General features: G+C 56.8%; 12 protein-coding genes across 12 annotated transcripts; 6 read left to right on the forward strand and 6 right to left on the reverse strand.

Annotated features, from left to right (window-relative positions):
• Positions 1-1,274: 1,274 nt before the first annotated feature.
• On the reverse strand, positions 1,275-2,423 carry BDY17DRAFT_152003 (uncharacterized protein). Its single transcript, XM_033729637.1, has one exon. It carries the CDS (start codon positions 2,214-2,216, stop codon positions 1,434-1,436), a length of 783 nt encoding a protein of 260 aa, XP_033590239.1. The 5' UTR covers positions 2,217-2,423; the 3' UTR covers positions 1,275-1,433.
• BDY17DRAFT_310631 (AIG2-like family-domain-containing protein) lies at positions 2,301-2,846 on the forward strand (the record flags this gene model as incomplete). Its single annotated transcript, XM_033735459.1, has 1 exon — positions 2,301-2,846. The coding sequence occupies one exon, from the start codon at positions 2,301-2,303 to the stop codon at positions 2,844-2,846; it is 546 nt and encodes a 181-aa protein (XP_033590240.1).
• Positions 2,847-3,658: 812 nt separating this feature from the next.
• Positions 3,659-4,720, reverse strand: BDY17DRAFT_250329 (uncharacterized protein; the record flags this gene model as incomplete). The annotated part of the gene is made up of 2 exons (XM_033731050.1): positions 3,659-3,942; positions 4,132-4,720. Coding segments are annotated over 2 exons (873 nt in total), but the record flags the coding sequence as incomplete, so codon positions are not given.
• A 2,515-nt stretch (positions 4,721-7,235) lies between these two features.
• Positions 7,236-8,858, reverse strand: BDY17DRAFT_297869 (translation initiation factor eIF 4e-like domain-containing protein). Its single transcript, XM_033733656.1, has 2 exons — positions 8,551-8,858; positions 7,236-8,491 (listed from the first exon to the last, which is right to left on the reverse strand). Exons 1-2 carry the CDS (start codon positions 8,601-8,603, stop codon positions 7,477-7,479), a joined length of 1,068 nt encoding a protein of 355 aa, XP_033590242.1. The 5' UTR covers positions 8,604-8,858; the 3' UTR covers positions 7,236-7,476.
• A 1,246-nt stretch (positions 8,859-10,104) lies between these two features.
• Positions 10,105-10,869, forward strand: BDY17DRAFT_310634 (uncharacterized protein; the record flags this gene model as incomplete). Its single annotated transcript, XM_033735460.1, has 1 exon — positions 10,105-10,869. One exon carries the CDS (start codon positions 10,105-10,107, stop codon positions 10,867-10,869), a length of 765 nt encoding a protein of 254 aa, XP_033590243.1.
• Positions 10,870-11,464: 595 nt separating this feature from the next.
• BDY17DRAFT_324390 (uncharacterized protein) lies at positions 11,465-12,037 on the forward strand (the record flags this gene model as incomplete). Its single annotated transcript, XM_033737181.1, has 1 exon — positions 11,465-12,037. The coding sequence occupies one exon, from the start codon at positions 11,465-11,467 to the stop codon at positions 12,035-12,037; it is 573 nt and encodes a 190-aa protein (XP_033590244.1).
• Positions 12,038-12,344: 307 nt separating this feature from the next.
• On the forward strand, positions 12,345-14,082 carry BDY17DRAFT_297881 (FAD dependent oxidoreductase). The gene is made up of 3 exons (XM_033733657.1): positions 12,345-13,315; positions 13,375-13,615; positions 13,684-14,082. Exons 1-3 carry the CDS (start codon positions 12,508-12,510, stop codon positions 13,952-13,954), a joined length of 1,320 nt encoding a protein of 439 aa, XP_033590245.1. The 5' UTR covers positions 12,345-12,507; the 3' UTR covers positions 13,955-14,082.
• Positions 14,083-15,817, reverse strand: BDY17DRAFT_297882 (SRP54-type protein). Its single transcript, XM_033733658.1, has one exon. It carries the CDS (start codon positions 15,722-15,724, stop codon positions 14,186-14,188), a length of 1,539 nt encoding a protein of 512 aa, XP_033590246.1. The 5' UTR covers positions 15,725-15,817; the 3' UTR covers positions 14,083-14,185.
• Positions 15,818-15,946: 129 nt separating this feature from the next.
• Positions 15,947-17,044, forward strand: BDY17DRAFT_297883 (Rrp15p-domain-containing protein). Its single transcript, XM_033733659.1, has one exon. It carries the CDS (start codon positions 15,994-15,996, stop codon positions 16,900-16,902), a length of 909 nt encoding a protein of 302 aa, XP_033590247.1. The 5' UTR covers positions 15,947-15,993; the 3' UTR covers positions 16,903-17,044.
• Positions 17,045-17,252: 208 nt separating this feature from the next.
• On the forward strand, positions 17,253-19,274 carry BDY17DRAFT_239111 (uncharacterized protein; the record flags this gene model as incomplete). The annotated part of the gene is made up of 1 exon (XM_033730338.1): positions 17,253-19,274. A coding segment is annotated over one exon (2,022 nt), but the record flags the coding sequence as incomplete, so codon positions are not given.
• A 1,011-nt stretch (positions 19,275-20,285) lies between these two features.
• On the reverse strand, positions 20,286-21,541 carry BDY17DRAFT_152353 (nuclear pore complex component-domain-containing protein). The gene is made up of 2 exons (XM_033729639.1): positions 20,994-21,541; positions 20,286-20,940 (listed from the first exon to the last, which is right to left on the reverse strand). Exons 1-2 carry the CDS (start codon positions 21,356-21,358, stop codon positions 20,343-20,345), a joined length of 963 nt encoding a protein of 320 aa, XP_033590249.1. The 5' UTR covers positions 21,359-21,541; the 3' UTR covers positions 20,286-20,342.
• Positions 21,542-22,959: 1,418 nt separating this feature from the next.
• BDY17DRAFT_324396 (uncharacterized protein) lies at positions 22,960-25,587 on the reverse strand (the record flags this gene model as incomplete). Its single annotated transcript, XM_033737182.1, has 2 exons — positions 22,960-24,745; positions 24,803-25,587. 2 exons carry the CDS (start codon positions 25,585-25,587, stop codon positions 22,960-22,962), a joined length of 2,571 nt encoding a protein of 856 aa, XP_033590250.1.
• Positions 25,588-26,001: the final 414 nt, after the last annotated feature.

Consider the following 26,001-nt stretch of genomic DNA (forward strand, 5'->3'; position numbering starts at 1 on the left):
TGCACAGATATTAGACGCACGAGCCGGTCAGAAAGGTGGTCAATCCTGCCTGCCTTCACGGTGAACGGATACCTACCAGATCCCCTTATAATCCAAGGATCAATCAATAAGGAGGTCTTTATATGGTGGATTCTCAACCGTGTGCTGCCATACCTGGTGCCTGGACAGGTTATAGTGATGGACAACGCGGCAATCCACCACAACCTAGAGCTGGATGAGGTGTTAGCAGGCCACGGTGTTCAAATCGAGTACCTGCCGCCATACTCACCGGATTACAACCCAATCGAGCTTACCTTTCACACTCTCAAGCAGTGGATGCGGACTCACTGGGGTGAAATGGCGTCGTATCTAGCGTTTGCAGACTTCTTGAAGGAGGCAGTAGGCCACGCTATAGGCTCTGATGGCCGCAGCTACTTCAGGCACTGCGGGTATGAGTGAGGTGTAAAGGATGAGGTTGAAAAGGTGTTTTGAGGCTCGTGAGGCAGTTGATCTCAAGGCTTAGCGCTGGCTTCATACAAGACGAGTCGTCGCGAGCATGGCCACACCTTCGCAACCACACCAGATTGACACACACGCAAATAGACATTGATACCGTAGGCTATTCTCCAGAGGTTCCAAGTTTCAAAACAAAAATCCGTTCAGTAGTTGTTGAACAATCGCGATGCGGAAGTAAACACCCCTTGCCATTAATGATGTCACTGCTTCTTCCACTTCTTTACACTCTCTCTCATCTTATTGACCTGTCCAATCTTCAAACCAATCCGATCCCACTGTTCTGTCGACACCAGCTTGAATCCATCAACGTCTATTAGATTGTCATCCCAGCGAGCCCTTATATCTATCAAATCGCCCTCATATCCACGCCACGAGCGCTACTCACTACACCAATCGAAGAAGCGATCCGTACGCTCAATCGGATCTGAGTCGCTAGGCTGCGAGGACGGCGGCTCCAGGCCATGAAGAGGTGGATATGGTGGATATGGCGGCGCGCCAGGCAGGCTGTTAAACACCTGAAAGATGTGCTTGCCACCGTCTCGCTCAGGCGAGCGATTACTACTCTTTTTGACCGGGTGTGAGTGTGTGGCCATACGCTCTCTATTCTTCGCTAACAGCATAAAGATCCGCGTCTGTGGATCGTCGACAGTGAGGTTGCCGTCCTTTATCTCCTTCGTCCAGTCCGCGATAATAGGAAGCGTTAAAGGGAAGTGGTTGTCCGCAGAATCAGTGCCTTGCCAGTAGCAATAGCCTGTTTTACCCAGGCCATAATTGCGGCAGCTCTGGATCTTACAGGCCCACCGCTCACGCAGTGAGAAGGAGTAATCACCCGCTGCTTCAAGGCCTGCTACCTCATCCGGTAGGTTTGCGAGGTGGCGAGAGGTTGAGGTCGCTCGCTGACTTGAGGCAGTGTTGATAGCAGGGCTGCTCCGAGCGAGCTACTGCTCCTTTTCACGCTCTAGGTACAGCTTTAGGTGGATCTTGGGCCCAGTGTGGCTATTGCCTACCCACGCACACAAGCGCTCGAGCAGATCGTCGTAATCCGACTGTTCTTCAACGTCCGTTCGGTAAAGCTCTCGGCCGCAGCTCGCTATTGCGAGCGTCCGGACGATCTTATGAGTGCAATTGAGCTTGTTGGTGGCCCACGTCCGAGCCTTGGCCAGCACTAGTAAGTCGTCGCCCTTTTGAGAGGTGTTAGTCAATCCTCGTTCAATATTGCTGACAATGGCCTGCCACACCGCGCTATACACTAGCTCTTCACGCTCAATTGGCGTCAAATCCACCTGTTCTACCACTGGCTGAGAGCTTGCTATTGAGATAAAATCGTCCTCAATGGACTCCTCAATTTGATTCAACAGTTGAGACGACGGAGCGCGAGAGGCAGTTGGCGTCTTGTCGTTGTCTAGCAGAGGCAGGCGGCGGCGAGCCTTTGAGACGCGTCCGCTCGCGTTCACGCTCACACCACCACCTTTACGCCTCTTGGCAGTCGTCCGGTTCGCTGAGGTAGTAGTAGTCGCACGCGTGGCAGCAGGGGTGGTGGTGGCGGCGGTGGTGGTGGTGGCAGCAGCTGCTGCTGCCTTTGCAGTAGGTCGACTGGCACGTGACGGACGCGTTTTCGAGGCCATTTTCACTAACAACACCTCGGATCTAGTGGTATATCGATTTTTCAACGACATGAAATGGCGACAGCGAGGTGGGTGGCAAAAAGAAGGCGATTTCATCGCGCTGATTCCATTATTTGGTGTAGCGCGCTAACAGCTCGCGAAAAGCACGGATGCGACAGCTTTATCGAGAACCATGTTACCATGGCTCCCCCTTCAGGCCCAGACTCCCGCTCCGCCTTCTTCTACGGCACCCTAATGGCCCCCCAAGTCCTCTCGCGAGTCTGCCACGGCCAAAAGAGCAACACCAACAACAACAACCCAACCTTTCGCACCCATCCCGCAATCCTGCACAACTACCGCCGCCACCGCGTCCGCCACGCAGACTACCCCGGCATCCTGCCCTGCGCCCACGCCTCCGTGCGCGGAACGTACGTCACAAACCTCACGGACGCGGACATCTGGCGCCTGGACATTTTCGAAGGGGATCAGTACGCGCGTGAGGTGGTGAGGGTGCGGCTTCTTTTGGCGGACGATGCGGGGAGTGCGGAGGGGGAGGAGGTGGTGTGCGAGACGTACGTTTGGATTGCCGGGGCGGCGGAGCTGGAGGATGGCGAGTGGGATTTCGAGCAATTTAGGCGGGAGAAGATGCGGTTTTGGGTTGGGGCGGAGGGGGAGGGGGAGTATGCTGGTAGGCCGTCCATTATTGGTTGGTTGGTGTTGCGGGTTGGTGGTTGTGCAATGTGCTAATTTGTCTTCGTTGCTTTACAGAGGTGGACGAGGCGGTTGCGGCGGCGGGGGAGCATGATGGGACCGGCGGGAGGGGGGCGAATGGGCATATCTCGCAGGCTCTGGACGAGGAACACAAAAAGCAGCAGGAGGCTTCCAGGAAGGAGAGTTGAGTGGAAGGAATCCATGTTAGCAAGGCGTTGTGGACTATGTTTTGCCAGTTCGACTATAGACGGGTACTAGTTCCTGCTGCATGGGACAAATACCATGAAGGCGGAACTCAACCTAACGTATCAAGCGCGAATCTCGCTGGGCCTCGGTGGCGCAGCGAATCATGCACCCTGCGAATCCGCAATCTCCACCACTTGCTCAGCCAAGTTCTTGATGAAGCTTGCGTTGTCGTCCATCTGCGCAGCGTGACTGGACGCCGGTCGAGGGTTCGTCGTGGCCAACGCCCTTGGCACAGCCATCTCAAGGTCTTCACCGTCGTCACCACGCTGTGGCTGCTCCTTACTCGGGCTATTCGCACTATCCTGCATTTGCCGCATGAACTTGCTCGGGTGGGTAGTTCCAGCAGGTGAAGTAGGCTCCACGGTCGACGAATGAGGCACCCCCAAACTGCTCTTGTGCGCAGCAGTAGGAGTCGAGCTTTTAGCTGGTGTGCCCGGCAGCTGCCCATCTGTCTTATTAGCAGCTTGCTTAGCCGCCGCCCCTTTCTTCTTGCCCTTTCGCTCCGCCTCCTGCTCTGCATACAGCGTTAAGAGCTGCTCACGAATCTCCGCCCGTTTAGCCGAAGGGTCGAAACTCGCGAAATCACTCTGCTTGTCCAGCTCCCGCTGCAAAACCTTGTTGACGAATTTCTTGGGGTCTTTGACAAACTCCTGGATGTATCCGACCAGGTACACGCCGCAGTCGCAGAAGTTGGTCTGCTCGGGGATGCCCTTTGCAGTCATGCCTTGCAGATCCTTGCTCGCTACTGCCATCCCGCGCTTGGACTCGGCTTCGGCGTTGATGTAGTCCTTGAGATTGCGCGTTTCCCCCGAGTGAGCGAGACCCAAAGAGTCCAGGCTGATGATGGTCGGGGCGTTGATGTCGAACTTGCGAGGTGGTGGTGGAGCTTTCTTCTTCGACTTCTTGTTCCCTGACGATGCTGCGGAGCTGGTAGGACGAGAACCCTCTCCAGCCGCACGAGCCTGCCCTTTATCGTCGACATCACGATCGGAGATGGTCAACTGTTCCATCGATTCCTGAGTGTCGAGGTTCATAGCCTCGACCTCAGCTGCCGTAGGATTGAGATTTCCTTCACCTGGGGTGGGATTGTCCAGCATCTCCGTGTTGTCTTCTTCATCATCGATGGTGATTGCAGGCGTGCGGGCCAGGGTGTTGAGGTTGCAGATGATGGCCACGAACCAATGCAGGTCGATGTTGATCGGCACGACGATGTAAGGAATATTGAACAGGTCCTTGTTCTTCGTCCAGCGTTGCACTGCCTCGTAGAAAAACCCTTTCTTGCCGTTCTTCTTCGTGAGCGCCTCATAGAAGAAGCTGTTGAAGAAGTGCACTTTGTCCTTGTGCTCTGGTGCCATGTTCTCCTCGGCTTGTCGTAGGGCGAAGCTGATGATGTTGTCGTTGAGCAGCTCTCCCTCGTCCAGGCGCTCGAGATCTTGAAAGTCAACAGTGACGCGACGCGTTGCTCCTTCTGGCGGATACACGACGGAATGCGACCATCTCTCAATCTGATTTACCTCAGTCCAGCGTACTGGCTTTGGCGGCGTTGGCGATCTCAGTTTGACAGGTTTCGAGGGCCTTGTAGATCTTCTCGGCTCGTCGAGCAGAGATTGGAAATAGCGCGACTCGGTCTCAGTCTCGTCTTGTTTAACCCCCCCACCCTGCATTTGTGATCGACGGGACGGGCGACTCCCCGGCGGGTCATTCTCGTGTTTGATCCCGTCATCGCTGTCGGGGTGTCTGTCCCTGACTTGTTTCCGGTACAGCATACCTGCCAACTCTTTGTTCTGGCCCTTGGCGTGTTTTTCCTTTCGCATCTTGTGGTCAACCCAAATCTCGTTGCTCTGTGTTCGAAAGACATTCTCCATCTGTTTGCGAGAGGCTGCCATGACTCTTATCATATCCCTGCATGCAGTAAACAGCATGTCCAGGCAGTTGTTCATGCCTGGTTGGTCGGCAAAACGAAGTAGAATTCTCCCGTTACTGTTGTCCGTCATCGGCCCCTTGATTTGGACGTCCAGATTCCCATCTGCGCCGGTATAAATCCACTCGTGTACTTCGCGTTTCCCTATACACGCGACCTGAGCCGTGTTGGGGATGCGCTGGCGCTCGCCATTGAGTTCCATGAAGAACCCGCTTAGTCCGTCATCCCATACCAGTTCGATGCCTCCCTGTTGCAAGTAACAGCCGCGACACATGATGAGTTCAACCGGAATTCGAATCTCCTCGCCATCGGCGGTCTCACTTGACGAAACCCTCTGCTTGCTAGAAGCCTGCGACTTGGTCTTACGTCCTGAGCTTCCCTTGGACAATTGATCGGCCGGCGGAGGCTGCTTTTGCCGCTGCTGAGCATCTGTCTCAGTCGCACGCTTCTGTGGCGATGGTCCGCGGGGTATCTCAGTGCCAACGGTGGTGGCTCCTTGGAGTTCGTCGATGCTACCAGTGCTGACGTTGCGGGAGTGGATGGGCGAAGCCCTTTGAGAAGCACGAGGTTTCGCTGCGCTTGCTTCGGGTTCGTCGTCTCTGATGAACGTGCGCCTAAGATTACCATCGCCTGGCGCCTGGACTGGGATGGCGTTTTGCCAATGCAACGCAAACTCCGCATCTGATGTGCTTTGGGTGATCTTTCTTCGGGCAGATGGCTGTGTGCTTGGCAGTCCCGACCGCGCGGCCGCTGCTTCTTGCTTCAGGTTGGGCCAAGAGGGACTTGTGTCGTGTGGCGAACCTGAGTCATGGCTCGAGCGTTGTGAGTGCTGTTGTCGATCTCGCTCCGAATTCGAAGTAGAGCCCTTGTTGCTGGTTCCATTCGGCCCCGAACGAGCTGGATGTGGTGGATCATCTTTCACCTCGTGAATTTCGATTCTCCGAGAACGGCTTCCAGGATCCAGGAGTGCGCCATTCTGGGTGTAGCTCGGACTGGCAGCGGGGGAAGTTTGACTAGATCCAATGCTGTTCCTCGCCTTTCGTTTGTTCGTCTCGGGCGGCCCTTCGTTATACCGGTCTGCAAACGTCGCAAGACTTTGTTCCTTCCCGGGCATAGGTCGCAGCTTTCCAGAGCTTCGGCCCAGGGGTTGTCCTCTGACTGCGATAGGGTCTCCGAAGTAAGAAGCCGCCTGCCCGGCTCCGGAAAGAGAATTTCGAGAGTCGTCTTGCGTCAGATCCACGGTGTTGGCGTGGGCTGAGGCATGTGTGGCACCTCCGTTGCTAATCTTCTGCCTTTTGTGCACCCGTTCTTCGTGTCTGTCGAAGTCGTCATCGCCGTACTCGCCTTGGACATTCTGTCCTTGTCTTTTCTCGTTCACAAAAACTTCTAGTGGTGATGGGTTCCAGCGACGAGTAGATGTCTGCGTGGTCCTCGGAGAGAAGCGGGTGTTCGCTTTCGGTACATGCCTCTGCTCCTTCAGGGTGTTGTGCAGCTTGAATTTGGGGCCTCCACCCGGTTTTCGCTGAGCGATGATCTCGGGTGCGGACGTGGCGTCTCTCATGTACTGTTGTGGAAATCCAATCGGCAGTGCATCGGACGGGGTATCCTGACGGCCGCCTTGAGATAGTCGCGCCTCGTCCGCCCTCCTGTTCCTCAACCTGTTCGCCGCCATCCTGCCCTCTTCATCCTCCCCTTCACTTCTCCGCTTGCGCGACACCCCAGTCACCGGCTCATTCAGCTCCCTATGCCTCTTCCGCTCAGACGAAGGTGATTCACTCGTACGGGGCGTCTGGTACAGCAAGTAAGCCTGACGTTGGCCACAAGCGCGAGAATTGACAGGGTTGGGGAAAGGGTGCAGGGGCATACTGAAGTGTTTGTGGGAGCAGCAGTCTCCTCCGAATCGGCGCCGCGGAAGAATGAAAGCGCCGTGCTGAACAGTTGCATCGAAGTCACCGTTCAGGCCGGTACCCGCACCGAGTGAGGCAATGCGGGCGCTTGGGAAGAGGCATGAAGCGGGGGGAGCATGCCTTGCACCGAGCGAGGAAGATGCGTATGTTCACGAGGCCGTGAGTTGCGAGGGTGGTAATGGAAGGGTGTTCAGCGGGCGGAGCGCGTGCGGATCGCAAAGTGAGGTCGCGGCGGGCGCGGAGCTCGAAGTTCTGGAAGTGACGTTGGCGGGCGGCGGGCTTGGCGTCACATGCTTGCTGCAGGTTTGGCCAGGGAATCGCCCAAACAACCTGAGGAAAGCAAGCGGTATTGGGGAATGGTATGTGGTGATTGCAAGACTTTCCAATGCTATGCTAGTCCTGCAAGAATTCACAGAAAATTAATTGTACAAGTCGCGAGTGTGGCATCGAGCGCTCAAAGCCCCCCAACCCTCGCGATCAGCGTCCCCTACAGTACACGACGGATAATCCAAGGCGTACTTCTTACCAATAGCTTCTTCTGTTGGGATGAATCCCAGAGTTCCATCCGGCGACGAGGGCGCCAAATCGCGCACTACGCCGAGTCGTCCTTACTCGTCTTGTCCTTCTCCGCAGTCAGGGTGTTGCGTCTCTTGTCCCCGTACGACGCCGCTTTCTCCTGCCGCGCTTGATCGACTGCGTTGCGCTGGGTAATGCTTTCGTCATGACTCCTCCACTGAAGGTTGGTGTCGGGCGGCAGAGAGAGCACGCGCTTGATCGTCTCGCGAATCTTGACGTTGCGGCCGCCATCGTTCTTCGTCCAGATGGAGAAGACGTCCTCGCCCGATCGCACGCTAACCACCGCACCGCAGACCTCGTCGCTCGCCTCGGCGAACTGGTCGCCGATCATGGCGAGTAAGAGCTCCTCCCAGTATCTGTCGGCCACTCCCTTCTTCACCCGCATGATCCACTTCCCGCCTCGCTTGTTCTCTTCATCCTCCCACACCGGCCGGATACCTTCTTTGAAGAAGTGATAGTCGCTGACGGTCGGCAGAGCGCTCGGACGCTTCAGGTGTGAGTAGACGGACCAGAAGGCTTGCGCGCTGTCTATTCTGCACAGCGGTCGCATGGACTTTTCATAGTCGCTGTTCTTGCTGGTCGGCGGTCGGTAGTGTATCACCCAAGCATGCTTCAATGACCACCAGGATGAGTTGTCCTTTGATGGGGTGGAGGGATTTTGTGCTTCGGAGTTTGCGCGCAATGCCGATAGCGACTTCCGCGGCACAGGTCGTTTCTCCTCCTTCTCTTCCTTGGTCGTGGACTCCCTCCGCTCAAGAGTGCCCTTGCTAAAGTCGAAAGCAGTGCCGGGTGTCTTGGGCGTCTTTCCCGTGCTACCGAAACTGGCAAAGGCTCCGCTGCCCAGGCCGAATGCTGAAGAAGCGCCGGCGCCGGTGGTGGGAGAGGCTAGAGAGGGCGCGGAGCCAAGGGCACTGAAAGGGTTGCTTCTACTGGTCGCACTCGCACTCCCCAGCCGCCTGGCAGACGAGCTGTCGGAGTCTCGGGTGTCGTTGCGATCGTTCTGCTTGACGTTCAAGCTGAGTTTGCTGCTACTGATGGTCGTGTGCGCAATTAGTGATTGATTTTGGGGGAGGGCAATGGCATGACACACTTGGAACGACGAGTCCACAAATTCGCCGGGCTGTTCTCGTCCTTCTTGTCCATCTGCTAGCGAGGTGCGAGAGGGAGGGACGAGCCTTGCAAGTACAATGAAAGCGAGCGAAGGGGAGGGGAGGTGGGCAGTGTGTGGGTGGCTTGCAAGGCGATTGGAGATGAAAGATTGGAGAATCAGAGGCTCATGGATGGATTGGGATGATCGGAGGTTTCAACGACTGATTAGCGCCGTGCCAGATTGGAGGAGATGGTTGGAGTGGTGTTGGGGGTACAATGAATGCAGAGAGCAGGTGTGATGCGGTCTTCGTTCCCGAAAAGCTTCGAACGGGTTAAAGACCTGCATGTGGCAGGGCCGAAGCTCGCTTGGCTTGCTCGGAAGCCGGGCCGACAGGGACGGGCCTGAACCTTCGCCGACAAAAAACCCTTTCCATATCGCCCTTCGCGTCCCTCGTCCTCCTCTTCTTCTTCTTTTCACAAGACCACCAACTCAAATCTTCGTCAGCATCCTCAGCCCTCGCGGGCCATTAGCAGTGGATTTGGCGATTCCGCATGTGTGTCGAGATCGAAATCGCCGTTGCGTAAAACCGTCATCACGAGGGTAATCCTGCGGGATGGCTGCCATGATGCGAAGACGACCTAATATACGGCACACTTCATCTTGTCTCGAATCTGGAGCCTTGTGATATCACCTGTACTTCCGAGGCTAGATCGGGCTTTTGTGTAGCTCATCTCGGGATGGCGGCAGACTGGTGAGTGACTCTTATCGTTCACTTCCACCTATCGTCTCTCGATCATGATGAGATATCATTGAGCATATCTGGTAATCCGCAACTCGCCCAGCCGTACCTACACGACTGCCTCTGCAGTAACCTGGTTGGGCTTGAGGTCAACAGGCAAAGTCTGACATCGAGCGTGCCGTCCCAGAGTTTTGGTGCATTGTGTCAATTCAGGGCGGTGCTGACCGTCTCCAGTATTGCCCGACCAGGAGTGTGCCTCTGCCGCACGACACTTCTGTAGAACGACGGACGAGAGTTGCCATGGAATCTTTACACTCGGAACGACCGTTAGTCCTCGTCCATGCACTGCCTGGAACGCCATGCCCTCTACAGCCTGGGCTATTGTGATGACAAGGGCCATCCCACAACCGCAGCGTGCGACGTGCCAATGGCCGGTTCCACGTCATCAATGCAGGTTCATTGCAGTCTGACCGCAGCGACGAAGTAGGCGGTGCCTTTCGTTGACGACAAGCAGGCTGGGGGAGTCAGACTTTAGTAATCGATGCTTACCAAAACGGCAATTGGGATATGGTCTGTCAGACAAGGCTCCCACCTGCCAATGTCAAGGCTTCCGCCCTAAAGATCCTCCTGACGTTGCAATTGGACTGGCGCCCTGACATCGCGAGAGCTGAAGATGACGTCTCTTCCATCGGTAGGTGGTATATATCCAAGCTTTCCCCTTCCGCACAGGTTATCAAGCCTTGTCGTCAAACAGCCCTTATCTTAGCCCTTCTTTATACAATCTCCCACACAACATCCCCCTTCCAGCTATCAACATGCCCCGCATCATCTCCAAAATCAAATCCCTCGTCTTCAAAAAGAAGCGCGTCCCCCTCGCCTGCGAAATGTCGCTAGACTCCACGCACACCCACACCGACGCCTGCTTCGTCGAAATCGCCCCTCTGAGCATCGTCGAGCTCTTCCAATCCCAAGGCTGCGAATCCTGCCCGCCCGCCATCCCCGCCATCCACAAAGCCACCGACCACAACCCCAACATCCTACTCCTCTCCTACGACGTGACGTACTGGGACGGCCGCTCGGGCTGGAAAGACACGCACGGCAACTCCACTTGGGATGCGCGGCAGCGCGCGTACGTGATGAAGTGGGGACGGCAGGGAATTTTTACGCCGCAGGTCATTATCGATGGCATCTCTGACGGGGTGGGAAGGCAGGAGGGCGAGGTGAATGACATCCTCGCCAAAGCCGTCGAGGTGCGCAACAACATGGAGCTCTCCGTCGGTCTGGAGAAGGCTTCTGGTGCCGACTTGAAGATCGCCAGCGAGACGGCCGAGACGGAGAAGTACGATGTTCTCCTTGTCACGTACGATCCGAAAGCCGAGACGGTCAAGATTGGCGGCGGGCCGAACAAAGGGAAGAAGGTGGTGCATAAGAATGTCGTCAAGGATGTGCTGAAGATTGACGAGTGGGAGGGTGGGAATACGACGGTGGCTTTGCCTAATTTTGGCGCGGATGGGTTTGAGAGGGTGGCTCTTTTGCAGCAGGGCGAGGGCGGGCAGATTGTTGCGGCTGCGAAGGTGTGAGCCTAGAGAGATGTCTGAGGCGGTCTGATCAGAGCAGTCGTGACTTTTTGTTTGGTTGTTGCGTCGCTGAAGCATTAATCACGCCGAGAGACTCTTCACAAACATCTCTCAATGCCTGAACTGTTAGGTACCTGTGACTTCCCAATCCAGTCTTTGCATACCTTACCTTCGCTTCACCCCCGAATTTGCATACACCGGGCCCCAAACTCAGCTGATCATGTAGCTACGTCTCCTGCAGGCTAACTGTCGGGCTGCGTAAGCCGTGCGGATGTCGTACCTCTTCAGGCATAGTTGCGGTGTTTGCGTCTCGCCGGCAGCCGCCCAATACAGCGGTACGTACGAGAGCTGTCAGCTGCAAGGCCGGGCGGGATATGAGCGCCTGTCGCGCGCTGCATAATCACATGCGGGCTGAAATGCAGGGTAGCAGTTCGGTGTTTGAGGCTGGGAATCAAATGGTGGTGCACGTAGCTGACGCTCGCGCCGTGGTGGTCGTTCCTTTTCCTGCGTTGATAAAAAGCGGCCGGCGCTGTGGGTGCAGTGCGATGCACGACCGTCTTTCCTATCAATTTTTACAAATCGAGGCAGAACACAAAAAATGTACTTACAAGTTCTCCCACTCCTCTTCCTCCCTACGGCCTTTGCACAGGCATCGCAACAGCCGATCATCCCAACGCACATCGGCGTGCAGTGCACAAGCACCATCACCGAGACCATCCCGTGGGGCTGCACAGTCACCGAGCCAGCAATCACCACCACCCAACCAGTAGACTGCGCCGGGTGCGTCCTCAGCACCACCTCCCGCAGAAACGGATTGTTCGGCGTCGGACCCGTCTGCATAGGCGGCAGGACAACAGTGCTGGACGCCGGGCTGAAGAAGACGATTACGGTGTGTGCATCGGGGAGTGGCGGGCAGTGCACGAGTACGATTACCGATACTATACCTTATGGCTGCACGGTGACGGGGCCGGCGAATACGGCGACGACGGCGGTGGATTGTGGGGGCTGCGTGCTTTCTACTACTTCGAGTATTAATGCGTTGTTTGGTGTTGGGCCTGTTTGTATTGGGGGGAGGACGACGGTGCCGGATCCCGAGTCGACTTCGACTGTTACTGTATGTGCGCCTTCGGGGTATGCGCGAGATGAGGTGAGTGTTCCGATCAAGGCGTAGGGTCAAAGAGCGGTCGAGGTCGTTAACTGCTGCCATAGCTTTGATGGTGTCATTCCTCTTATCATGGCCGAATCTCTATTCTTCAGTCCATGGCCATGAAGGTCTTGCAAGATGACACGGAGGATGGCGATCGCCTGTGGTATTTCCAGACCGAAGCAAAAGAGAAGCAGTCACCGGGAAGGAGTGTGACATCTGCCCACGTATCTCTCATGTATCTCTGTTCGGGAGAAGGAGTGTCGTCCCAGCGTCTCCATAATTCTTTCAGTGGACCTGCGTTTTCTTACCGCAATGGGAAGGCAGACCCTCCCTTCACTCTCCCCACAATCTCGACCTCGCTCGCCTCCCGAGAACGGCCAAACTTTCCAGCGACCAGCCTGACGAAGATAAAATATAATGCCCATGATAGCGCCCGTGATTTTCCCTCGCGAGACGTAGACTTCCCCTCGTCGCCGCCATCCTTCAACGCAAACATGGCAGCAAAAGACCAATCCTACCTCATCATCGGCGCCGGCGTCTTCGGCGTCTCAACCGCCTACTATCTCATCCAAAAATACCCCCAGGCAAGCATCACGCTCGTAGACCGCGACGCCTACGACGCCGACAGCCGCGTCGCCGCCTCGTGGGACTGGAACAAAGTGGTGCGCGCCGACTACGACGACCTCGTCTACTGCCGCATGGGCATCGAGTCGCAAGACATTTTCAAATCCGACCCGCTGTGGAAGCCGTATTTCCACGAGACCGGCATCTTCTGGACGTGTCGCGGCGACTATGCGCAGAAGGTGATTGACAATTACAAGAAGCTGGGGCGCAAGGCGGATTTGTATGCTGTGAGTGTGGAGGAGGCGAAGAAGATGCATGATGGCTTGTTTGATCATGCGGATTATTCGGGCGTGACGGAGGTTCTTATTAATAATACCAGTGGATGGGGCGCCGCGGGTGATTGTCTGCAGGCGGTGACGCGGGAGGCGATCAAGCTGGGGGTGAAGTATGTTGTTGCTGAGGTTGCTTCGCTGCAGTTTGATGGGTCTGGTCGGTGTACGGGGTTGAAGACTGCGAATGGGAGGAAATTGACTGCTTCGCACACCATCCTCTCCACCGGCGCATTCACACCAAAGCTTCTGGAACTCAGCGCCCACGACAGCGGACGGAATGCGCTTCGAGCCGATGGCAGAATCGTTGCTGGCGGCATCGCAACTGGTCTGACGAAACTCGACGACAAGACATACGAGAAACACGCCAAGATGCCCGTGGGAATGCAAGGATACCCGGCTGAGATCGGTAAGAATCCATCCATTTGCGTAGTTCCAAGGACGCGCACACTCACCCATCCCACCCAGGTCCATTCCTCGGCAGCCTTCCACCCACCCCCGACCACGAACTAAAGTGGTGGGGCCCAACAATCTTCACAAACACAAGGGAAGTCCTCCCAGGCCGCAGAATCTCCATGCCGCCCGCAAAACCAGACTACGGCCAATGGGACGTCCCGCCGCGATTAAAGAAAGACATTGACGACGCCAACAACGTCTTCTACGGCAAGAAGGGCGCCGATTGGAAGATGAACAAATACCGCATCTGCTGGTACGTTGTGCCAGCCAAAAGCCCCGCCCAACCCAACCCCTCTCAGCACTAACACATATCTTAATCAGGGACGCCTTCACCACCACCTCCGACTTCATCATCTCCCCCCACGCCGCTGCGCAGGGGCTCTACGTCGCCACCTGCGGCTCCTTCCACGGCTGGAAGTTCTTCCCTGTCCTCGGCAAGTACGTCGTGCAGATGCTCGAGGGCGCGCTGCCCGCCGACTTGGCCGAGAAGTGGGCGTGGGATCGCCATCGCCCGGATCCCAAGGATAACCCGGAGTATCCGCGGTGGGAGATGAATAGCATTTTGGATTCGGTCGGGAGTTCGAAGTTGTGAGGGGGCTTGTTTGGAGGCGGCGCGTTTTTTGTTAAATGTAGATGAGGAGCTGCATATTTCGTCTCGCGGCGCGAGGTCCGCCACAGTCTATTTCAAAGGACGGGGCATCAACGTTGTACATGAGGAGTTCAATGAATTGAATAGACATTTCAGGCACGTATGCCTCTCAGATAGAAAGGCGTGGACGCCATCGCTATGCACCAACCCGTGATATTGCACAACCCAAGCACATCATCGCTTGCCGCCAGCACCAGCACCACCACCCATGCCCATCATAGACATCATCTTCGACATATCCGGCATTCCCCCGCCTCCACCACCGCCAGCACCGCCCATCATCTTCATCATCGAACTCAAATCCATCCCGCCCGGCGCGCCGCCCATGCTCTGCAACCGCTTCTGCATAGCCGCCATCTGCTGCTGTCGATTCCCTCCGCTCATCGCCCCTTGCGCCTTCTGCATCTTGGCCATGTTGGTCTTTGCGTTCTTCGCCACGCCGGCCATCATGCGCTGCTGCGTCAGCAACTCTTCCACTTCGCGCACCGACGTGCCCGATCCTCGGGCGACGCGCGTCATTCGCGTCGGCTGCTCGATGAAGATCTTGCCGTCGCTGTTGAGTTCTTTCTGCGTCATGCTGTCGCAGATGTAAATCATGCGTTTGAGCTTCATGCTGCCTTCTTCGTCGTCCATGCCGCCCATCATATTGCTGAGGCCGGGAATCATGCCGGCCATTTTCGACAACGGGCCCATCTTCATGATGTTCTGCAGCTGGTCGCGGAGGTCGCGGATCGAGAATTTGCCTTCGCTGATGTTCTTCATCGTCTCCTTTTGATCCAGTTTGAGGCTCTGCACGTGCTCGACGAGCCCTTGCATGTCGCCCATGCCGAGGAGTTTGGAGACGAAGGATTGCGGGTTGAACTTTTCGAGGTCGAGCAAGTGCTCGCCGGTCCCGATGAAGACGATGGGAGTGTGCGTTGCTGCGACGGCGGAAATCGCCCCACCTCCTGCTGCCGCGCCGTCGGTTTTGGTGATGATGATGGCTCCGAAGTCCGCCGTCTCCTTGAACGCCCTGCTTTGCGCTTCTGCAGCCTGACCTATTGAAGCATCCAAAACCATGACCGTCTGATGGGGTTGCACCGCTGTCTGAATCTCCACCATTTCGGCAAACAGCGCATCTTCTTGGTGATGTCGACCTGATGTATCCACGATAATGATCTCGAATCGCTCTTTCTTGAACTTCTCCACTCCGTCTCGCGCCACCACGACTGGGTCGGTTTGTGTGAGTGATCCGTAGTAAGGGATCTTGGCTTTGATAGCGTTCTGCTTGAGCTGATCGAAAGCACCTGCTCGAAAGGTATCGGCGCACACGAGACACGTCTTGAACCCTCTCGCCTGATACCATCGCGCCAGCTTCGTACATGTCGTCGTCTTGCCCGCTCCCTGTAGACCAACAAACATGATGACATTCGCCTTGCCTTTCTTGGGGTTGTACGGGGTCTGATGCGGATTCACGATGTCGACCAAGGCGTCGAACACGGCTTTCTGGATGATGCGGCGCTTGTTGGCGTGCGCGGGGAGCTCGGAGAATTTGACGGCGGCTTTGATGGATTTCCGCAACGAGGAGACGAGTTTGATGTTGACGTCGGCTTCCACGAGAGCGTTGGAGATTTCCTTGATCATGCCATCGAATGCCTTTTCGTCGAGGGTGGGCGAGCGGGTGAGGTCGGTGACGGCGGCGTTGATGCGCCGCCCGAGGTCTTGAAGGACCATGCTGGCGGTTGGAGTGAGGAGTGAGGGTATGGCAGCCGTGGACGACGAATTAGGATTTGAATGCGGCGTGTCTGTCAAACACCGTCGAAGAGTGTGGTAAGGTTGCTTCATTATTGACCCTACCGTGAGCGTGCAAAACCTGTGGGACATTGGCCGCGGGGATGTGGCTTGGCATCAGAAAGTCCTCCGAAAATTCCAGCTCCCTCGCTTCTCTACAGACAACAACAACTAAACAATCGCTGGAAGGAATTTCTAGTACGGAGACTATCATGGCGCCAACCTCGCACACGAAGCGAAAGTCCGAAGATGAGGCGCGGCGGCCAAAGAAGAAACCGAGGATCAAACGACAGACAGACTACCACAGCTCCGAAGATGAAGAGGCGGAGGCCGACGAGGACATTTACCTTCATCTGCAACCAACGCGGACAGGTGCAAACACCGTAACACCAAAGTCCATCTTGAAGACGAGGCTTCAGAAGCCCAAACCGGATCCGGCGGAAGCAGAACCGACCTCTGGCGAAGAAGACGTGGAACTCGATGAAGTGGATCGCAATACCGCCCTGAACGTCGTCGCTGATGATGAAGAGCAAGAGGCGAGTGATGCAGAGCAGGACTCGGACGCAGAGTCAGACTCAGAGCCAGCCGAGTCCGAAGATGGCGTATCGATAACGTCGAGCGCAGCGACAAAAGCGAAAAAGAAGCGGAACGATCCCGATGCATTCGCAACCAGCATCTCCAAGATCCTGTCAACTAAACTCACGCAGCCGAAGCGACTGGACCCTATCCTGAGCCGGAGTAAAGAGACGGCCGCCACAACTCAACGAGTCGCCGATGCGAAGCTCGACCACAAGGCCCGTGCGGTTCTTCGAGCAGAGAAAAAGCAGGCGCTGGAGAAGGGACGAGTAAAAGACGTGCTGGCTTTGGAACGACCGAATGTGGATACGGGGGCCCTGCTGGAGCAAGAAAAGAGGTTGAAGAAGACGGCGCAGAGGGGTGTGGTGCGATTGTTCAATGCCGTCCGAGCTGCGCAGGTCAAGGCTGCGGAAGGAATGAAGCAGGCGCGGGATGAGGGTGTGGTAGGGATGCAGAAGCGAGAGGAGACGATCAACGAGATGTCGAAGCAGGGCTTCTTGGATATGATTTCGCTGGGTGGGAAGAAGGTTGGTGCTGGGGCATGACTGGGGCAAACGAGTGCAGCGAGGGAAGACGTGTGGGACAACACTGAATCGACCGAAGCAAGCATCAGCACCTTGGTTCATCATAAACCGATCAAATATTCCACAGGAACAATTGCTCAAATGTCATTGACTTCATCACGCCGTAAGGCCTGTGCTTTCCTCTTTGGGCGATAAATTTAGCCGAAAGCGGACGACGCGATTCACTCGCGCCCGACTTCACGTGCCTTCACACCACCTCCCATACTTCATGTCGTTTCACATGTACTACTGCCAGCCCCCATAATGGCCTGTCTTGGATCCTTCCCGTTCTATGCATTACACATCTTGGCCCTCCCTCCAGGCATATCACCATGACCTTCCCATTCTCCGAAATATGCACCTTGCTCTCGCGACTCGAGGACATCGAGCTGAGGATCCCTCCAATCCTCTCGCCCGCAGATAAGAATACAGAGATCCGACGCGTGACAGACTCCTGGTTCAAGTCGCACCGCGCAGCGATTGACGGTCTAAATGCAGAGAGTGCTGTTGCATTCCTCTCCACTTTCCTCCCGGAACGACGCCCGGATCGCGTGTACAGCCTGCAGGCTCCGTCACTGACTAGAGTACTTAGTCGATGTCTTGGATTGAGCGCGGCTCGTGCTAAGGACCTGACGGCTTGGAGGCAACGTGGCGGAGGCGACTTGGGACAGTGCCTCGAGCGAGTCCTGAAGTCTGGCGGACCTCCAGCTCTACCAGTTGTCAGTCTGGACGAGGTAGACGGCCTTCTTGCCCTTCTCGCTGGTCGATGTCGATTCTCCGATCCGAACATAAGACTGCCACCCAGTTCATCAGAGGAACGAGATCGGGCGGTGAGGAATGCTGTCCTACGGCTCCATCCCTCGCAGGGCAAGTGGCTCAGTCGCCTGATCCTGAAAGACTTCTCCCCCGTCGAATTGGACGATTATTGGACTCTGAAGTCCTTCCATTTCCTCCTTCCAGACCTTCTCCGCTTCCAAAACTCCCTTGAAGCAGCGCTTCGACAGTTGAAAGGGCCCCTGAAGCACTTTCCTCCGCGCCCCGATCCTCGATCGGAGGCACCCTTCCGTCAAAGCGCTGCTGTCTTGCTCAAGCCGCTCGTTGGCGTTAAGGTCGGCAGACCCAACTACTTCAAGGCACGGAGCATCGATGCTTGTATCAGCATGTGTGGGAGGCAGCCGTGGGTACTGGAACGGAAGTACGATGGCGAGTACTGCGAGATTCACATCGATATGACGCATTCGCCCGAGCCGCGGGAATGCATCAAGATCTTTTCGAAGAGCGGGAAAGACTCGACTGATGACCGAAAAGACATTATTCCTACCCTGGTGACTTGCCTGTCTCTAGACAGTTCGAAACGGAAGATCAGGAACCGAGCGATCCTCCTCGGCGAACTGGTTGTGCACTCAGATAGACAGGGAAGCGTCCTGCCGTTTGAAAAGATACGCAAGCACGTCTCTAGATCCGGAGTCTTCCTCGGCACCGATGCGGACTCCCTTCCTCATCACGATGAGCACCTCGCGATTGTCTTCTTCGATCTATTGCTTCTCGACGACGAAGTGGTGTTGAACAAGCCGCTGGCAGAACGTCGTATCCGGCTTCGAGAGGTCTACACCAAGATCAGCGGCCGAGCGATGGGCGCCGAATGGAAAGTCATCGATTTCCGCCAGGAGGCAACCGCTGCACGGAGACTGATGGAGCAGTTTGCGGCATCCATTGCAGCACGGTGTGAGGGTCTAGTTCTCAAACCGTACAACATGCCATATTTCAACCTGGGGCAGAAGTCGGATGGAGCGATCGACGGACATATCAAATTGAAGAAAGACTACATCGACGGCATGGGGGATGAAGCGGATTTTGCGGTTGTCGGGGCGAGTTACGATGCCCAGCAGGCGCTCGATCTCGGCCTTCCGAACATACGCTGGACGACGTTTCATCTAGGCTGTCTGCTCAACAAAGCCGATGTTGAGCGGTACGACGCCCGCCCGAAGTTCAGAATCGTCGGCTCAATCCCTGCAAAACATTGCATCCCAAGAGCAGTCTTGCAGGCAGCGAATGCCCTCGGCGGCTTCTGTGCAGAGCCGTACATCCCCCGTACTCCTCCAGCGAACTTCGACATCGAGACGCCGCTACGTAACGCAAGCATGAACACCATCTTCAACACCCCTTTCGTGTTCGAAGTCCTCGGCTCCGGCTACGTGAAACCGCCCAATTGCAACTATTTCATGCTCCGGCACCCGCGCGTGAAGAAGCTGCACCAGGACCGTAGCTGGAAGGAGTGCATTTCCGTTCAAGAGCTCCAAGTCGAGGCGATTGCTGCTCGAGAGGCACCGGAGGTTGGCGAGTCCCAGGAGACCCGGAATTTAATCGAAAAATTGGCGGTGAAGTGCAAGAAGAAAGCCGAGCGGGATCGAATGACTACGCCGCGGTCTGGGTCTACTAGAACGCCTGCTTCTTCACGTCGGTCGCGGACTACCAACGGTGGTAGTGCGAGAGGGAAGCGTTCTAGGCTGATGGTGTCGCCTGCTGAGCTGGATGGTACCACACTTATCGAGGTATCCCCAGCTAGGGTCAGGCCGCAGTCACTGGAAACGCATCCGACGCCTTGCCCCTCAGCAAAGAAGCGCCGCTTGAACGATCAGCACCGTCACCCCATCCGCGGAGGTCTCAACATTACTTCCTCCGCTCTGTCAGACATCACAAACACGGCTCCCACGCTCCCACCACCACCAACGACAACATCAACCCCTCCACCCCTCAACAGCACACGCCTCATCCCCAGCCCCACCCGCAGCACCCCAACAGCCTGCTCAACCGCCTTCTCCCCCGCCCCGCAAAAGCGCAAATGCAGCACAAGCACCTGCCTCTTCTCCGACGCCGCCGTCTACGCCGCGCCCTGCATCGCCCGCACACCCTACATCATGCACGACCTGCTGACGCAGCAGCACGATGTGCTCCTCACGCGCAGCCTCGCGCACTGGGAGCGGGATTGCTTTGCCTACCCTGCTCGGGGCCCGGTGGTGGCGGAGAGCCAGGCGTTCGCGGGGATGCGGAAGATTGTGCTGGTTGAGGGGCGGAGGGGACGGGCTGTGAGGGAGGTTGTTGCGGGGTTGCTTGGGGTTAATGGAGGGGGGTGGAGGGCGAGGGTGGAGGTTTGGGATTGGAGGGTGTTGGAGAGTGGGAGGTGTGCTTTGCATGAGGGAGGAAAGGGGGGAGGGAGGGAATTGTTGGGGGTTGTAGGGTTTGATGAGGGGAAGGGTCGGACGGTTTTTGTGGTGAATGATGGACGAGATGGCACTGCGTTTGGGTGATTGTTTGAGCGGGCGAGTTGGATATACCCCTTTTGCGATAGACTCACTGAATATTTGTTGAACTTTGGAGATGGAAAGCATCGTAAGAAGCGCTTAGTCTCCATATGCAATTCGCTACGAAAATACACTGCCCGTGCCCCAGCCACTCCCATTCGCCTTGCCCTTCTCATACAACCACTTGTTGTTCAACCCCACACTCGCGCGGTGATTCGTCTTCGTGGGCGTGTTCACACTCCCCGCCGCATCGAACTCACTGACACTAAGCGGCGAGCTGCGAGTAGCAGTATAACTCAATCGCCTCCGCTCTCCACTCCCATGCCGTGTCCCCATTGCACTCGCAGGCGACCCACTCGGCGAGCGAAAAGCAGGCGAATTGGGAAACGAGCTCTTCCGTCCGCTGAAGTCCAGGGGCGAACCGGAGACTTCGGGCTGTAGGCTGCTAGTTGCGCTGAGCGGGGTGCCGGAGGCGGAGCGAGCGTAGCGCGGCGGCGTCACCCATTGCTCTTTTTCTTGCGGGGTCGCTGGGCGTGAGAGCGGGGGGAGGCCGAAGAGTTTGCGTTGGGTGGGGCTGAGGGGGATGTCTTCGCAGGCGTCTGGGGTGCGGAAGAGCGGGGCGAGCGAGAGGGTGATGTTGGCGAGGATGAGGAGGCGGGTGGCAAGGAGGGTGTAAGTGGGGGTCTTGCCGAGTGATACAAGGGTATTTGTTGGTACTCTGGAATACGTTATCAGCAATCGAGTCAAGATGAAGCGTGGGGCAGCACGTACACGGTGTGCAGCACGGAATGCACGCCGAAGGAGAGGAAGAGGAAGAAGCAGCTCCACAGGACGGCGAAGACATTACTTCTGTCGAAATTGGTCCGGCTCTGTCGCTGAGTGATTTCGTTGAGGCGTGGATGCTGCCATCGTCCTGGTGTCGAGCTTGCGGCGAGTTGTTGTTGTTGTTGTTGCTGCTGTGAAAGCTTTGGTGTGCCTGGTTTCGGGGATCCGGTGGTCTTTTGCGGTGGGCTTGAGCCTAGCTTCGGCAAGAGCGCCGATGATGTTGATGACGACGAAGTCGGCTTGACCTGTGCGGTTGGGGCAGTCAAGGCGGTCGTGGACGACGGCGACCTCACCAGTGCAGTGGTGGACATGGTTGCAAGTCCCGCGGTCCAGACACGGGCCTGAGGAAGGGTCGGCGAGCTGCGTGAGTTAGTGTTCCAGTGATGAGTCCAGGGGTGATGTCTAGCTCATGGCCAAGAGGTGAATGGAACTCGGGACAAGCATGGCGTCGATACACATCTGCTGATGAGCTTGCTCCATACAAAGAAGTGTCGCGACCAGGTGAAGCTTTCCACGTGTGCCATATCGGGTTAGCGTCAAACGCGTCGGTCCGTCCTGCCGACTTCCTTCTCTCCCAAGATTCCGCCCGCCGCACCTCAGGGAACTCCCGCCGGCACTATCACAACCTGGCGAACCCCCGCATAAGGTAGGGAGCAGGTCGGATCACACGACATCTTTCATTCCATAATTTGCGCCCGGAAGTCCCGGGACTCGTCTGCCAGGAGTGCCGAAAGCAGCCCACAATGCTGCCGACATAAGACCGTGGGGGCCAGGATGGCACCGGGGAATTGTCCCCGGCGATCAGCGATGACTGTCCTCAATCTACCGACGTGCCTCATCGGCAACTGGGCTAGCTGCAGGGTCTCGGGCGCGTCTCCGTGAAAGCAGGGCAAAGTGAGGCGACGTGCATCGACGACATTTGACCTTTTGATCTCAGCCTAATGCCGCCTCGGCACTCTTTCAATCTGTGAGCGACGAATGGCGGGCAGCAGAACCACTTCGCGCCTGTGATCGCTCACCCTGTCACACACTAACGGCCGGGAGCAAATCGCCAACTGCATCGCGGCCGCGGGCTACCGCGGGTGAAAGGCATGCGATGCACGATCCCAAACCCACCCTCTCACCCATCGATGACGCCCATGGTTTCATGTTGGCGCAAAGTCGGGCAAGAATTGCTGCGATCTCGCGTACCCCGCGGTGCAATTAAGTCATGTCTTCTCGGCGCCGAGCGATGATGTCCGGTACTTTGCCTGCCTGGCGCGTCCTAAACCCCCACGCGGCTGAAGAATCAGCACTACCGGACAGCTATAGGGCTGTGTGGCGGTCGCTCTAAACCACAGCCAGCACGCATCAGGCAGGGAACGCGCGCGGATAATCGCTGGTACAGTACATGGATTTGTGGGGCTTCTGCGCAGCGATCCAGGGCAAGGCTTGGAAGTGCCGGGGGAGGCTGCCAAGCAGTGCAAGCAGCGAGTGGCGAGAAGCATGGCATCTACCACGAGTCATGTCTTCATCCCAGCTCTGCGTGAGTCGGGAGGCCAAGACGCCGGCACACGTGGACGCAAGCACTCGATCGGGAGGCCAAGATGTTGGGGAGACGGTATCACTGAAGCAAACAATGGATTGGGAGGAATGTTCATCATCGTTGATTCCCGCTCTCTCGCTGACAGCCGAAAAGTAATACAGAGTTGCCGCCCTCGCCCTCACTCGGGTAACGTTATCGTTCATCCAGCCCTTTTCCCATTTGTATTCTTGTTCATCACCATTGCGCACAAGCGAAACACCTCCAATAGTCCCAAAATCTGTCGTTTCTCGTATAGACACCAACGCACCCCAAGACAAACCGAAACCCCGCCAGCCAGCTATTCCCTAAATTCATCCTCCCAAGCAAATGCTTCCCCTCCAAACCTGTTCAAGCCTCAATAAAAGCATCGTAGTACCTCTGCTCCGCCTCGTCCGCCTCTTGCTCCCCAAGCCCATAGATACAATCATCCCGCGCCTCCCCCATCGACACCAACGGACTCTTGATCCCCCACTTGCGCCCCAGCCAACACCCGCTGCGTGCGTTGCGCGGGCTCTTGACCACATTCTCCACCTGGTAGTAGCGCGTCTCGCAGTCCCGGAGCACGCCGTGAATCGGCAACCAGTAGCGCTCCAGGGTGCGCAGGTACGCCAGCGCGCCGTAGATTTCGTTCTGCGTGGCGCGCAAGTCCGAGTCGAGGCCGCCGGCGGACACAATGTCGATGGCGGCGAGCACCACGTGGCCGACGAAGGGGTTGCTGCACGCGTAGGGCGTGTCGGCGTCCGCGATGGCCGGGCTGGTGGCGATGGTGTCCTGCAGCGCGTTGACGATGCGCAGGATTTGGTGGCCGTGGTTGTTGGCCGCGCGGATGTTGCGCACTACCGAGTCGGGGATCAGGCGGTGGCGGACGTAGCGGTTGAGCTTGGCCAGCGTGAAGTGGTAGAGGAGGTGCGCGAGGATGAAGGTGTCGCCGTAGCCCTCGCGCAGACTCCGCTCGAGGTTGCCCAGCTTGTACTCGAACGTGTCGGGGAGATTTTCGAGCCATTCCTGCAGGCGCTTGTGCGTGGAGGTGTAGAAGGCCTCGTAGGCGTCGCGATAGGTGGCGTCGGATCGGTGAGAAGCGCGGAACATGAAGTCGCCGACGTCGCCGTATACTGCGAGGACCGGCAGGAGCCATGCCATTGGAGAAGCATCACTGGACGACCCCGTTTGTGCACCACTAGACTCCGCGATGTCGTTTGCAAAGAAGGGCGCGTTCGACGGCGCGCCGCTTTCATATGTCTTGTCCGAGCACGGCAGACGAAGGAAGACGTCTTCAGACCTCAACATGCACGCCGTCTCTCTGGACAGTCGGTCGCACTTGAAGACCGACCAGAACAGGCGACGTTTGCACTCCGTCAGCTGTGTCGCCGACATTCCAAATTCGAATCGTTGGCCTTCGGAGGAGGCGTCTTCCAAGCACCCATCTTCCGTATTCAAATGCATGGTCGCCACCTTTCGAGCCGCCGAGCCGACACATTCTGCGGAGTTCTCATGGTCGTCCTGAGTGTAGTGGTAACAAGCCTGAAGTAGCTTTCTGATTATGGAAGATACGCGAATGGTCCCGGTTTGATGCGTCATGGGTGTGTTGGCAATCCGGGAGCACTCCTTTCCCACCTTTTCGTAACTTGGGCCGGCGAAAACGGAGCCCGTTGCGAGCATGGCGTAGAGAATGGCTTTCTCGTTGGTGCACTTGTTCGGTGAAGTTTTCAACCACTGCAAGATATGGAGGCGAGGGAGCACGATGTTGTCGACATTCGCAAAGTACATCTCAACGAGATGCACGGTCAGTTCGGGATCAACGGCGTACGGGTCGTTTTCCAGGGAAAATGCGTTTTTGTCGAGCAATGTGTCCGTCTGGCCACCCTCTGCATGCGCTTCTGCGCGTGCTCGCTGCGTACGGTTGTCTCTGTCCGAAGCATCTTCGGACGCCGGCGACACGTCTCTTTGCTTTTTGCTCGGCTCGAGTCTCCTCGGAGAGTCTGCCCTGTTTCGACGTTTGCTCACCGAGTCAAAGTCACTATTGCGGTGTGCGGCGCGTACAGTGTCAACCGCAGACGCCTCGTTTCGCACCGGCGAGCCGCCGATGTAATGAGTATTCGAAAGCGTATCCGGCTGGGCGTACTTTTCCGGAGCCCTGCTACGTGTCAGCGGAGACGAATTCAACATACCCCTGGGTGGAATCACTCCTTACCTCCGACATTCGCGCATGGCCTTCTCACACTGTATGCAACTTGTCCTGCCCGGTTCACACTTGATCTTCTTCTCCCGACAGCCAAGACAAGCAATCGGCAAGCGTTTGCGAGGCTTGTTCACCTTGGTCAAACCCCAAGCCGGATTGACCAGCTCGCCATCGACTTGGAATGGTATGCGGTACCCGTCTTCAAAAACATGCATCTTGCCTTCGCCACGTCTTTGATCAATGCCAAGGTACTTGCCGTGGTCCTCGCCGCCAGGCTGGGCAATCGGGATGGAATTTCTGCTCGGTGGTGGGTACGATGCGACGGCATGCATGGCAGGAGGAGCCTCGTCGTGCGGGTGGCCAAGGACTTGGTGTCCATGGAGATGCCCGTTCGGGACGAGTGGTCTCAGCTGGAAAGTGCCATCCACCGTGTGGTCTTGAGCTGTGCGGGGCATGTCATGGTAAGCGGTGCGTGGAGAAATGGTGCGAGGGGGAGTAGGTTGTCCGTCTGTCGGGCTCAGCCCTTCGTACGGTTGACGGAGAGGAGGCGGATAGCCATTGCTGATGCGGTGGGGAGGACGGAAGGGTAATGGCTGGTGGGTGGGGTCGAAGTGGTAGACCATTGGGGGGTGGATGGATTCGTCAGTATACACCATAGGCGGGTGAATCGTTGCCGGTCTGCGCGTTGCATCAATGCCGAAAGAGGAAGGGGGCCCAGGCAGCGGGTTGGTGTAGGGCCTCGTTTTGGAAGGGTACGATTCCGCGGGCAGGACATCTCGAAGGGCGGGGAGATTCATGTTCCGCGGGGGGTTGTCCGTGGGGAACTGGTGAAGTCGAGAACGCTCCTGCAGACTCAGCATTCCCGTCTTCTCCGACAATGACGAATGAAATGAGGTCCTGCAGCTGGGCTCCAGGGGCTGCGGTCGCGATGGTTGTGGCAAAGGCTGTGGGTAGAGACCTCGCAACCAGTCCATGGGTCGAGCGGGCGTATGCGTGTGGACTCCATGTGATTTTGGGGACGTCACCGGGTATCTAGGTTGATGCATGATCATGATCGCTCCTCAGATCAGCCTTCGCGAGCTGATGGGATGCGTCCAGGGTAGGTGGCGAATCAAAAATTCCTCTCGTATGTCATGGCAGAAAGGGATTCAATCTGCATTCGTCGCCAGCAGTAACGGAATGCTCTCGTCGACGACGGGGACGCAGTAGGT

This window comes from Neohortaea acidophila, assembly GCF_010093505.1.
Source record: "Neohortaea acidophila strain CBS 113389 unplaced genomic scaffold BDY17scaffold_5, whole genome shotgun sequence".
NCBI classification, from domain to species: Eukaryota; Fungi; Ascomycota; class Dothideomycetes; order Mycosphaerellales; family Teratosphaeriaceae; genus Neohortaea; species Neohortaea acidophila.

Coding starts and splice junctions, on each gene's coding strand:
- BDY17DRAFT_297882 (XM_033733658.1), bottom strand. CDS start 15,724: ATGGTCCTTCAAGACCTCGGGCGGCGCATCAACGCCGCCGTCACCGAC.
- BDY17DRAFT_297869 (XM_033733656.1), bottom strand. CDS start 8,603: ATGGACAAGAAGGACGAGAACAGCCCGGCGAATTTGTGGACTCGTCGT. Junction 8,492..8,550: donor TTGTGGACTCGTCGTTCCAA/GTGTGTCATGCC, acceptor CACGACCATCAG/TAGCAGCAAACTCAGCTTGA.
- BDY17DRAFT_297881 (XM_033733657.1), top strand. CDS start 12,508: ATGGCAGCAAAAGACCAATCCTACCTCATCATCGGCGCCGGCGTCTTC. Junction 13,316..13,374: donor AGGATACCCGGCTGAGATCG/GTAAGAATCCAT, acceptor CATCCCACCCAG/GTCCATTCCTCGGCAGCCTT. Junction 13,616..13,683: donor AACAAATACCGCATCTGCTG/GTACGTTGTGCC, acceptor TATCTTAATCAG/GGACGCCTTCACCACCACCT.
- BDY17DRAFT_297883 (XM_033733659.1), top strand. CDS start 15,994: ATGGCGCCAACCTCGCACACGAAGCGAAAGTCCGAAGATGAGGCGCGG.
- BDY17DRAFT_152353 (XM_033729639.1), bottom strand. CDS start 21,358: ATGTCCACCACTGCACTGGTGAGGTCGCCGTCGTCCACGACCGCCTTG. Junction 20,941..20,993: donor CATTCCGTGCTGCACACCGT/GTACGTGCTGCC, acceptor AACGTATTCCAG/AGTACCAACAAATACCCTTG.
- BDY17DRAFT_152003 (XM_033729637.1), bottom strand. CDS start 2,216: ATGAAATCGCCTTCTTTTTGCCACCCACCTCGCTGTCGCCATTTCATG.